The sequence below is a fragment of the Gossypium hirsutum genome, chromosome A05 (assembly GCF_007990345.1).
Source record: "Gossypium hirsutum isolate 1008001.06 chromosome A05, Gossypium_hirsutum_v2.1, whole genome shotgun sequence".
Lineage (NCBI taxonomy): Eukaryota > Viridiplantae > Streptophyta > Magnoliopsida > Malvales > Malvaceae > Gossypium > Gossypium hirsutum.
This window is the reverse complement of record NC_053428.1, coordinates 97,934,405-97,947,982: the sequence shown is the minus strand read 5'-3', so window position 1 is coordinate 97,947,982 and position 13,578 is coordinate 97,934,405. Positions and strand designations below refer to the sequence as shown.

Below are 13,578 nucleotides of genomic sequence, written 5' to 3'. Positions count from 1 at the left end.
AAGCCTCAAAATTTAAGTTTGAGAAAATGAACTTTAATAATATTGAATAACAATAATCAAATTTGGTTACATAAATGAACTTACAATTTAAAAAAAATAAATACAATTTCTTCTTGGTTAAGGTATAAATTACATTTAAAGTTACTTTTATATTTTAGTCATTCAATTTTAAAAAGTTGCAAAATAATTATTTAACTATTCAAAAAAAATTATTTAAATTATTAGCTGTTAAAATCATTGTTATATTGTCTTCTCTTTTGCACCGATTGCACCAATTGAAAGCTCTACTTTTTCTTCTCTTCTACAATTCAATTCTTTTTTCATGAAATAACTTTGAATATTATAAATCTACAAACTAAAATCTAAATAACTTTCTTCTCCGATCTTCAATACTGACCACCAGATCGACTTGGATCTAAGGTATATTCTTTTACTCGTTGATAGAAACTAATCCACCATATTGATTGTTTAATCATCACTTGGAGCTTGCCAATTAAACTTTTTAAAAAAAGAAACTTAACAACTTAAATAAATTTTTTTAAATAATTTAATAACTTAAATGAATGTTTCGAATAATTTAATGATCAATTTATAATTTTTTAAAATTAAGGAATCAAAATATAAATTTAATAAATTAATTGTAAGTTTGTTAATGTTGATTTACATCATAGGATTGTTATCATGTCCGTTTGTAGTTTTTCAAAAGCTATTCAACTGTTGAGTTAGAGCCTCTAGATCGACTCAATTCTTGTTCAAAATCGAATTTAAATTCATTATTCACCATATTAAAAAGGAAAAAAAAATCAAATATTACTTTTCATCAAATAGTTCTTTTTGAAAAAAAAAAGAAGCAAAACGTTCAACAATCAAAGTGAAAATATATTTTAAGCTGGAACTTGGTTACCTACTTATATCTAAAGCAAAAGCCACGCAAAAACCAACATATATTATATATATATATATATAAATAAAAAGAATAACAGTTAAAACAAAATCGTACTATTAGGTTGCAAGAGAATACAAATGAATTAAAAGTTGTAAGTTGTAACAATTAATCAAAAAAATAATGATTTAAGAAATGGAACATGAATTATTTTCCAGATACGAAAAGGTTTTGCACTTCAATCTAAGCTTTACCGACAGTAAAAATCAAATAAAATAAAGATGCACACAAATTACAGCAACATTTTTCTGCTAAATCCCAACCTTAAACTTGTTAAAAACAATCATCCGGGTTTTTCATGATCTTTTGTTTTTGCTTCCCAATAACAAAGAGAAGTAAAACAAAATCCGAAACAAGAAACCCCAAGCCACTGTAATCAACAAGCAATTCCACTTGCTTAAATCTGTAATCCCTTCTTGCTTCAGAATATCCAATCCCGTTGTCATACAGGTTGAGCTTGTAATTCTCATTCCCAAAGTATTGCTTAATGACTGCAGTAATCTCACTTTCATGGCGGGAGGGACTGCTCCAAGTGGTGAATTGTCAAATATTTGAATCCCTCTCACGAAGCACTTTGCTGGGTTTTCAAATTCATTTTGTAAGACTGCTTCATATGGGTATTTCACAAGGGATAAGTAATGGAACCATATCCAGTAACCCGGGATTCTGTCACGATTGATGAAGAAGCCGCTAAAGAGTAAGAAATATGCTAGAATAGCGACGACTATGGTGTAGCCTAGCATCACATGCGGGACGACACCCGAAAGGAATGTCACGAATGAACTTCCGGACCAAAACGAAGCAAACATAATTAGGAAATAGAATAAGAATCCTGATAATCCGCCGTCTAGCCCTACTGCCCAAAATGTTGTCATGGAGAAAGCAAACGAGAGCAAAATCAAGCCCGGTAGCGTCACTAAAGCATTTGATATGACGTATGATAATCTCCTGTAAGCGTTGTAAGCAGTTTCTCTCATGAAAATGTACCTTTCTTGGAGAAAAACTGGAAGAGCATCGGCACAAGTGTAATATGTTGTCGACATTGCGAATGCGAAAAACCCTAGTCTTTCTTGCACCCCTTTTGGTGAATTATCAAGTTGCCAAAATACTGTCGCTAAAATGAACCCTGTCACTAGAACTGCTGCCAAACGAATTCCGAACAACTCCGGCATTCGTCTTGAATTTAGGATGGATCGATTTGACAATACCACCATTTCCTTCCAAAATGGATTTGCAAATGTTGGAACCATGGAAGTTGAATTGACATCATTTGTAGCACCTGGGACGAGTTTACCTCGAGATATACTGGCGCTAATTGCTTCTTTTAGCGATAAACCGAGCCGATCTGGCTCGGAGTCTCTAGTATGCTTCATGCTTTGCCATGACTTGTTGAATTCGACCAAACTTTTTGTTCCTCCAGGAGATCCTTCGAGTTCTCGGATTAAGTCCAGGGCAAACTCCGTTTTGTTCTCGTTCTCGGGTATTGGATACCCGAACTCCGAGAAATACAGCGGGAGAGTCGTCGGTGAACCACTGTAAACTGTTTGTCCACGAGACAAAAATATCAATCGGTCAAGCAATCCGAGAATACGATAACTTGGCTGATGAACTGACATTACAACAATGCTTCCACTCTGAGCTATCCTCTGTAAAACCTTCACCACCATGAAAGCACTGGTTGAATCCAGCCCTGATGTAGGCTCATCCAAGAAAAGAATAATGGGGTCGTGAATTATATCGATTCCGATGGATACACGACGACGCTCTCCACCGGAAACACCACGATGACCTTCATCACCGATTACAGTTTTGGCTGCATTTCTTAAGCCTAATTGATCGATCAAGGCTTGAACTCTCATTTTCTTCTTAGATTTCGACAAAGTCCGAGGAAGGCGAAACTCAGCTGCGAACATTAAGGTTTCTTCGACAGTAAGCATTGGGAAAAGTAAATCATCTTGCATAACGTAAGCTGAAATGACTTTCAACATTCGAGACTCCAAAGCTTCGCCCTTTAAAGTAATGTTTCCTTTCAAACTCCCTTTAGCTATTCTGTTGGCTAAAGCATCGATCAGCGTCGACTTACCTGAACCACTCGCTCCAAGCACAGCGAGTATCTCACCGTCTCGAGCCTCACCGGAGATATCATTAAGCAGCGTCTTGGTCCTCGTAAAATAACTATCTCCGGCAAGTGGGTTGCCGACGATAGCGGCATCTGCAGCGGCGCTTCCACCCCTCCGTCTGAATAAACCAGGCAACGCCATTTTGCGAGGAACCTTTACACTATAAGTAAGGTTGTTAAAGGAAAGCACAAAGGGTATGGGGCGCGGTTCGGTGACGTCGACGAGGACTTCATGGACAGGAGTTTCGTCGCCGGTGGCTTCTTTCCTTGCATCACCAACGTGTTTAAGTAGTTGGCCGAGCGTTGGGAAAGCTCCTGTGGCTGTTGAGAGTTCGCCGGCAATAAGCTCCAATGAGTGTTGAAAATACTGAGAAGGACTATTACGATGATGATTATTATCCGACGACATGTTTTGGGGACAATAGGAGAGATGGGGCGGGTTATGTTAACCCCCTTTCGTCGGGAAATGTCAGAAAATGGGGTGTTTTCAAAGTGAAGGGGAAAAGGGTGTTGTGATTTTGAACATTTCAAGGTTTAGAGAAATCTATATATAGGATAGGAGTGAAAGTAATGGTTTAATTTTATGTAATTTAATATGTTCGATTTTTTGACAGTTATTATTGAGAGGTAAGGTTACCTAAATCATCTAATATGAAATCTATACGCCTCTGTGTTTCTTAGAAGGAAGAAAGGTGGGTACGTGTGCGGCCGTGATTTATTACGATAGATAGCTGATAGACACGTGACGTAGTGGTGGTTTTGTTTCAGTGGCAGGGGAATTAGGTTGGGTGTTGATCTACTGTGGCGTAAGCTCTGAATAGTCCATATGGATGGCTAAATATTAATGGGTTAAGGGTTGAAACTTGAATCCAATATTGCTTGCCACTGGGATTTGTTATCATGTGCTTCACACGTAAATCCTTATGTCTTTGGTCATTTGTGTTTTTATTCTCATCATTCCAAAATATTTGTTAATTTATTTACGCTGTAAAGCCTCCTAACATGGAAATTTCTTATTTTTGGTCCTTTAAAATTTACCAAAAATTGATAGAATTGCTCTTTTAACTCCTCGAAAATGATAAAATTTTAATTTAGTCCTTAAAAGTTAAAAAGATATGAGGTATTAAAATGGTAAAAAAAATACTTTTTAACTCATAAAAATATACAATTTAGTTTTGTTCAAAAAAAATATCTAACTTCACCCCTGACTCTTCAAAAAATTATAAATTTAATCATTGTTAAGTCTTTAATGAAATGTTTACATGACTTTTTTATTAGTTCAATAACTACTTTAGCTTTCAATGTTTACATATTATGTCAATTTGGTTTTGATTCTAAAAAAATTCAACAAATTAAACATTTAATATTTACAAATTCTACCAATTTGGTCTTGATTCTAAAAATTAACTCTTATTTTTTACTCATACGGCCAATTCTCTTTATAATAGTCCTACATGTCTACAAAATTTGGATGTTATAAAAAAGTAGATGTTATATATCTATAATGACATTTGAGATTCAAATCATACTTACATATTATTTAATTGTCATATTAAAAAATATAATATTATTTAATAATAACATTAATTGGTAAGATTGAGATAAAATCTTTAATGAAATTTACAATTTTCTTTCTATTTATTCAAGATTAGTTTATGATCAGTATATTTTTATGTAAAATCTAAACATTTATTAAAATAATATCTTAGCTAAAAGTTATGATTCTTATTTCATTTAGGAATAAAATTAATTTTTTTTTAAAATTTAAGATAAGAGTTTGTAATAGAGAATTAATTTTGTTATAAAAATAAAAAATAAAACATAAAAAACCTATTCTACAACAAACTTGACTCTTATAATGAAATGCTATTATAAAGGCTTACAATTACAGAGACAACTTACTATATGTTCTCTCTTTGTCGTTTCTTTTTCTAGTTTTATTTTTATTTTATTTGTTTCTCTTTATTTTCGAAAATAGTGATGGCATCATTGTCGTCACCTGTTGCTATTACTAAAGGCTTTCTCCGGTCAAAATCTACAGTGATTTTGAATTATAGGCAAAACTTGATTAATTTTATTAATTCGCTCAATCACCTATTTATACAAAGAGATGTGAAAGCAAATAACAAAGGTAATTCTATGATAAAGGAAATTTAAATAACAAGATTTCAAAATTTAAATATATGGATAAAATAAACTTAAAATAAAGGATATAATAAATTTAAATTTTAACTAAACTAAGGGTGAGTTTGGATGGGCGGTGCGTTTAGCTGCGATTAGTGTAAAAATAGTGGTGGCAGTGAGATTAGATACTGTAGCAGTACTGCAGCGTGAGACAAAAAGTAAGTTAAACGCACCACACCGCACCGCAGTCAATCGCCCATCCAAACGAAGCCTAAGACTTGATCTTCAGTATATCTTCAGTACACCCTCCTCAAGTTAAGAGATAAGCAACAACATTTTGGAAACAAGATAGTGAAAAGACTTGTGTGGAAGGGCATTGGTAAAAGCATCAACAAGTTGATATACAGTTCGAAAGTGGACAACTTCAAGAGTTTGACACTCAATATGATGACGAACAAAATGAAAATCAACTTCCAAATGTTTCATCTTGCTATGGAGAATTGGATGTTAGCACTAAAAAGTAGCATCTCAAGATTATCTCAGAAATTTTTTGGGAAGCTGAGCAAGAAGAACTTGCACCTACAAAGTCTCAGTTGCATCATTGATAATAACATGATATTTTGCTTTAGTTGTTGATCGAGCTATTGTTGATTGTTTATTAGAGGATCAAATTATAGGATTGAGACTAAAATAAAATATATAGCTAGTGGTAGACACCTATCACTATGATATGTTGTCCAATCTGCATCGGAATATACATAGAGGTTGGGATCAATATAACGCAAAATATGGAGGCCATGATTAGTAGTATACTTTAAGTAACAAAGCATTTATTTCACAACTTTCTAGTGAGTAATTGAAGGGCTATGCATGAATTGAAATAGTTTGTTAACAACAAAACTTATGTTTGGGAGAGTAAAAGAAAATTATTGAAGTTTACTAACACTCAGTGAAATTGAATGGCATCAACAAGATGACTGCCATAATTAAGAACAAGAGAAGCTATCGAACTTAGCAAAGTGGGCACACCTTAATTGTCATGCATTTTAGTTTCATGAAGAAGATCATGAATATACTTGGCTTGTGTGAGAAAAGCCCATATGTTGTTGGTATTATCTCAATACCTAGCAAAAACTTAAGAGTATCTAAAAGCAAACTTGAGAGAGTGTCTAATGATTATATTTTTTATGACTACACTTTAACTTCCAATAAGTATAAAGTCATCAACATAGAAAAGAAGATGAATTAGGACACAGATTCACTGTGAACAAATAAGCTGTAACACCCCCAACTCGTTTGGATCGTCGGGATTGAGCCACAGAATGCTACAGTACAAAACAAAACACTTATAGACTTTTAACGAATAATTCGAATTGAAAATAATTAACCATCATAATATGAATCACACATAACAAATTTAAACCTTTATCGAGCTTAATACGAGCTTACGTGAGCTCTAAAGCTAACCTAAAATCGAACAAGGACCAATCTGAAAAGGTTTTAAAAGTTCAGAACGACATCGTGATGTTAGGGGTTCCTCGTCGTGATGTCACCAAAATAGTTTGTCACGTCACGATATCAATCCGCTTAACGTTGCAACATCAGTTACTGTTTGGCCTTGTTGAGACAATGAGGTTCCTTGTCTCAACGTGACATTATAGACTTTTTCTCTCTGGGACGACTACCATACGACGTCGCGGCGTGAATCCTTTTTTTTAGGTGTATTAAGGCTATTTGGTACTTGCTTGAATCCAATCATCCAAATAGGTCAAAATAGTTCTTATAGCATCATTCAAACCTGTTTAAAACATTTCTAAAACCATGCCAAAACATATCATTTATCATTTTCCTAACATCTAACTAATATGCCACTTTTGGCACCAAATCACAATAAGGGTGCATAAATCATTCCAAACCATTCCATCTATTTAAACCATTTCAAAACAATAAGTTGACTCAAACATACCAAACTCAATATTCCTCACTTAGATGCCTAAACATAACATTACAACTTATACATTCATTGACCATTTACATTTAAGCATTCAAACTAAATCAATTCAGATTCAAATTTCACCATTCATATATTTCAACCTTTGCTTAACATAATGGCATTATGCACAATTATGTTCACCACATATGACCATCAATTGACAAGCATTATCCAATGATCAAAGTCACAACCATTCAAATAAACACATGTACTTAAAAAAGCCTATATACATGTCATATAACTGACCAAATCGAAGACTTGATAGTGTAAGCTCTGAAGTGATACGATTGCCTTGTTCCGCAAAAGACAACTACAAGTAGAGAAAACACAACATAGTAAGCATTACGTATGCCTAGCAAGTTCATATGAGTTAAAATAGTAAACTTACCTCAAATCATAATTAACATAATGAATTAGCTAACTATACAACTTTCCTGTAATCACGTTCTACATCAGTAAGGTGAGTTCATCAGTTACAATCTTATAACATTACAATATGTACAATACATTTCCATTCAGTATCATTCTATTAGAATCATCGAATATATATACGCCATTTCATCATTCCAATCACTTATAGTCATTTCCAAATACAATACATATCATCAATAAAATATTTTCCATGTTACACTAACCATTTAGTCCATTAAACTATAATAAACAGATACTGATATGCGGGTAACCACCAAAACACACCAGATTGCTCGTTTAAGAGATAACTCCAAAACACACCTAAGCACATAAGTGATAATCCCACAAGCATAGTATGTATTAAGACATTACATCCCTCCAAAACACACCAGGTTCTCCATAGAGACAATCAGTAACAATGGTCTTTGTAGAGACAAATCTCGGTAATTCGCAACAAATGCTAGATTTCGGTTTAAACAGTGAATTCTTCGTACATTAGTATCATCTCATACCATATCCCTTACAACGTATAGATAACCATATTTTCATGTCGATTGTATCCCAGCTTTATTACATTCATCCGAGTACATTTAATACATTAGATCATTTCTTAACAATTTAGTCAATTTCTTATCTTGTTGTACTAATTTGCATACAATTTAAATCAAATTCATGGTATATAAATTAATAATTTAAACACGTACATTACATTTACACGTACAAATACACCATATGAACTTAGTAGACAAAAATAGCAACAAGTGAAATGTTGAGGACTAATATGTAGTTTTCTTTTTTTCTCTATTATTTACCAGTTGGTCCAAATCTTAATCTATATAGTAATTCATTTCAATTTTTTTAGTTTCAATTACCTTATAACATATTATTCTATGCATTAAATTTTAATTTCACTTTTAAAAAATTCTCTAAAATTTCACATTTTATTCAATTTAGTCTTTAAAACTGAAACAATCATATCTTTCACATTTAAGCCCCGTTTTTCAATCTGATTTCAATCACATCCTTCTACAGCCCTTTAATATCTATATTTATAGAAATTTAACATAAATTTTGATTTTTTTACATTTTAGTCTCTATGTACAAAACTAACAACTTTCACTTTACAAATTAGTCCTTTTACATAACTAAGCTTAAAAGCTAACCATTTAACATCAAAAGCTTCAAGATTCAACAATGGTGACATTTAAAATCTTTAATAATTTTACAAATCAATCCCTGGGTTAGCTAAATCGAGCTAAAACGATATCAAAAACTTAAAATTTACGAAAAGTGGACTTCAAAATCACTTACAAGAAAGGGCCGAATGCTAGGGGATTCTTGAAGCCATCTTTTCTTCCTTCAATGGTGGATTTTCGGTGGAGAAGATGAGAATGAAGCTCATTCTCTTTCTTTCCACTTTGTTTCTTTTAATTTCTTAATTTATTTTATAATTATAACATTTAAATCACCAAAATTTGAGCACTAACCATCCACTATAATAAAAAGATGGCTAATTGGCATTTTAAACCTTGAACAAATTTCTATTTAAGCCTTTCAACTAATAAAAATTAATAGTGATTAACTTTTACAATTTAGTCTTTATACCTTATTTGCTAATCGTTCAATAAAATTATTGAACCGTCAATTATTATAACACTGACATAATGTTATTTTTAGTAGTTATTTTAGGTCATTTTTGCACTTAACGAGTCTGTTTTCTAGCACTTTTATAATTAAATATTACATTTTCAATATTAGTAGCTTAGGATTAAAATATTAATAAAATAAGTATTTTTACACATTTTCTACTATGTCGATGACCCATAAGGCTGATTTGGGCCTCATGAGTGACTAATGAGCTAATTAAGTGTGTAGGGTACCATTTTAGGTCCAAGAATATAATGAATAATGATCGAGCCGTGAGGCAAGGAGTTTGATAAGCCAATGAAGCTGCCAAGGCCTAGGAAAACACTCGATGTTGTGACAAGGAATTCCCTCTTGTCACGACGACACAATGAAGAAATAGAAAGAATAGCACAATGTTGACGTCGGGACAAGAAGCATTCCCATGTCCCGACGACGTGACTTAGCGTGGAAGAAAATAGTTGATTTCTTTAGATGACGCATTTGGGAAATTTCCATATTTGGACTCTAGCTTTTAGCAGAATAATTTATTTATTAGTATCTAAGTGTATCTCGAGTTGAATGGTCACCAAGTAGGCCGTTGTCTATAAAGCAACCTTAGGATAATTGGAATTGGGAATAGACCTAGACAGACAATTTTTCTATTCAATTTTAGTTTTCTTTTCTTTTCATGTTCATGTAGTCGGAACTTTTCTATTTCGATTTGAAGAAAATTGTGAGCAGAGATTGCTTCGAATCCACGCTTTAGTATAAAATTAATGAGCATTCTTTTATCTCTTCTCTTCTCTTCTTTTATTTGTATTTCGTTAATTTGACCGATTAATCATTGTATAAATATTAGAATAAATTATTGTGTTTTATTTATATTTTGCATGATTTGATTAATAAGCTAAGTAATTATTTATGTGAAATTGATTATTTATTCAAGGGTACTTAGTATATTAGAGAGTGAGGCCTCTAATAGAATATTAAGACAGGTGAGACCGAGAAGGTATCTTGTCATGTATAACTTCTTCCAAGTAGTGAGACCGGAAGGGTGACTTAGGTGGTAATCCTTAGTGAAAATGAACCAAGAGGGTAGTCGTAGCTAAGGGCGAAAAATAACTAAATCTAGAATAATTAATTATTTAATTAGATAATTAGAGATTGAATCGATCATAGGCTAGAGGCTCACATTGTCGACACTAGGAATATGAAAGTCCATTAGGTTTAGTTAGGTCAGTTAATTTAATTAGTTTAATTAAAATATTAATTTGGATTCACACTACTAATTCGAGGCTCGATTAGATTAGTAATTATTTTCTGTAATTAATTTAAAATTAATTTCTTCAATTTGTAATCCCTTGGGTACGATCCTCGAAATACTTACCAGCATTTCGTAGTAAACTTTACTATACTACAATTTGATCCGTACGGTTGTGGACACCATCGATTTAATTTAAAATATATTTTTGGTGTGATATTTTACTAAAAATCATAACACGGTTATAGAAAGTCAAGTTGTTGGTGCTGTTGTCGGGGATTGTGATGGTGCATTTTTTATTATATTGGTTACTGTAAACTAATATTAATCGAAAGACGAACGAGCTAGATAGTGTTCTAACATTTATTTAATTAATTATATTTAAACAAAATTTATGATTATTTTTTTCCTTGTTGATTATTTTTATTTTTTTTTAGTTAAGTAAATGTTTTTATTTCAATAAATTTTTTATGTACCTTGTCGATGATTAGATTTAATCATGAACATTTATTTTTATAGGTTGGTGGGCGAGCAATTCAAATTGAGTGGGTTGTATAGAGATTTGACAAACCAATGGAGTTGTGATTACAAAGACAAGTAGCCTGAGTGTTCGAATAAACTCCCACCGAAGTCAAGTAAGTATACATACTAAAGGAATGGAGGTTTGACGAACCAATGGGACGAGGACGGAGTATTTAAGGAAGGAGTATACAAACAATGAGAAATTATGGAGAACCAAAAAGTGCTCATGCTAGAACTTTACCAACGAAGAAACGAAATAATAACTGCATTGGAAGAGATAGATGATCAACAATTGGAAACATCCGAACATCTAACTAAAACTCCTTGTGACTCGTATGACTATACATCCGAACATGAAAGCCACGAACAAGAATTCAAAGCTAAAGTAAAGCAAAACCCACAACAGTTGGATCAATTAGAGTAATTTTTCCAACGAACATTCCAAGTAAATACTCCATTGGAAGAGGTTGTACATGATGTCTCTAATTCTGATCTAAAGGACCAGTGTAATACAGACAATCACTCGAGATTAAATTTTGAAAATTGACTAGAGTTTGGATCTAGAGATGGGAACAAATTGAATACAACTGAAGATGTTTCTAATCCAATTAACATTGATGTAGATGTAGAAGTAGAAATAAAAATAGAATTAACAACTAACTTGGAACTACAACTGATTCTAAATGAAAGTGTAGACAAGCCAATACACTTTCTAGCCATAACTGAGGAGGTGCCAGTCGAAGAACCATTGAGTTTATCTCATTCTAGTTCAATGAGGAAGATAAAGCTCAAGTAACCAAAGCTTTTCACGAAATGGAGGGAAGGAAGCTTGAGCCAATAATACCATGAAAAATAATCTTGGGTTGGCTCAGATTTGGCACCTAGTGGCTTCTGATGTGGATGTTGCGTCGATCGAATATAAGGTGATATCTTTAGAATCGATCGAGAGTACTGGTTCAAATTTATCGTTGGTGGAACATACAATAGATCAAAGTGTCGAGAAATGATTGGAAGTTCTTTTTTGGGGGTGATACGGATCATCCCAACTCTAAAAAATGACTTCATTTTTAATTTTTTTTATTTCAAATTTCAGTTTTCATTGTTTTTAATGTTAGCTAAATTTTAGGATTTAAATTTTGAATTTGATGTTAGAATTGGAAGAAAACAAGTTTCCAGGAGCAACGAAAGAGCTAGGTGTTATTTGGAGGTAATTACAAACAATCGACAGATTTTGACAAGTCTAGAAGAGGTTTAGTTGGAGCTGCATCGCAACATAGCAAATTTATGGCTCAACACACACTTCGAAACAGGAACATGAAATATCAAAATTGTGTCACACCATACCTACTCTGTGTTGCACCACACAGGCCATTTTTAGAAAGTTTTCGTTCTTGGTCCGATGTGATCTTCAAAGATCTACTCCAAGTTTGCATGGCAAGTCATACCCTTGACGACCTCTATATAATATCCTTAGCAACCGCCACAACCTCCTAGCCAACATATAACCCCTTGACATCCCACTCATTAGAAATTTGCATTTCCTTCATCATTCACTTGTTTTGTAATGCCTAAAAGAAGACTAACTACCATTCTAGCACAAAATCTATCATTGATAATTTCAATTGTAGAGGAAGGGAGCTCAGAATTCATCCTCGAACCATTTGACAGGAATCTCCTCTTCAAGAGAGGTTTCGAGCACTTAGCATCTTTGATGAGTGAGAAGAAAGACATAATTGAATCAAATGGTTTTGAAAAGCTCTGTACGATCCCTAAGGGCCGACCAAGATAAAAAGTAAAGCTCAAACATCAAAGATGACGAGACTCACGAACATGCCAATCTCGAAGTGGCATACACGATGGATACAAGACATGAGTGATATTCGAATTTGCATTGCAGAACAGAATGGATGGCCAATGCCAACACCACTCCTAGATATGTTCGAGAGATTTCCATCGTCGAGCGAAGAGGACAATAAAGGAGAGGATGATGATAATGATGATGATGATGATGACGATGACAAGGAAGAGACCCCAATTGTGCCACTAGATTACGAGCGAATATTTCAACTAGACTATTCATTATGAAGGGCAGGGTGATCCGCAACCCAAGTTATCACAGCTTGACTTAGACTTCAGGAAGCCAGGCTACTAAAGTGTTAGCAGGGCGCATTAGGGGCAAAACACCAATGATGGAGGAGTTGGAACCTAATTCTAACTAATTCTAAACATTTTTTTATTTTAAATATATATTTTTAAGACTTATTTTATTTTTGGTTGATTTTTAATTTTTAATTTAATTAGAACTTATTTTACACAGATATTGTATGTTTATTTTTTCTTTGTAGGTACCCCATATTCTTTACGACACTACAATTTCTAGCTGAAATCGCAATAAGGAGTAGTCCCACCAATTGTGTTGAACGTACCACGCCAATCGTGTAGCCAGCTTGTAGAAATACGAATGATTGGTTAGAAGTATGTACCTAAGTTATTTGTTTAAATTATATCTAGCCTGAAATTAAATAATTTAGGTTTTTTATATTTAGATTAATTAGTTCAATTTATTAGACTATAAATAG

The 13,578-nt window shown here is 33.1% G+C and overlaps 1 protein-coding gene across 1 annotated transcript; it reads right to left on the bottom strand.

Annotated features, from left to right (window-relative positions):
• Positions 1–1,112: 1,112 nt before the first annotated feature.
• On the bottom strand, positions 1,113–3,588 carry LOC107959900 (ABC transporter G family member 6). The gene has a single exon (XM_016896075.2). The coding sequence runs from the start codon at positions 3,469–3,471 to the stop codon at positions 1,240–1,242; it is 2,232 nt and encodes a 743-aa protein (XP_016751564.1). The 5' UTR covers positions 3,472–3,588; the 3' UTR covers positions 1,113–1,239.
• Positions 3,589–13,578: the final 9,990 nt, after the last annotated feature.

Bases quoted from the DNA above. Each gene is read 5' to 3' on its own strand.
- LOC107959900 (XM_016896075.2), bottom strand. From the start codon at position 3,471: ATGTCGTCGGATAATAATCATCATCGTAATAGTCCTTCTCAGTATTTT.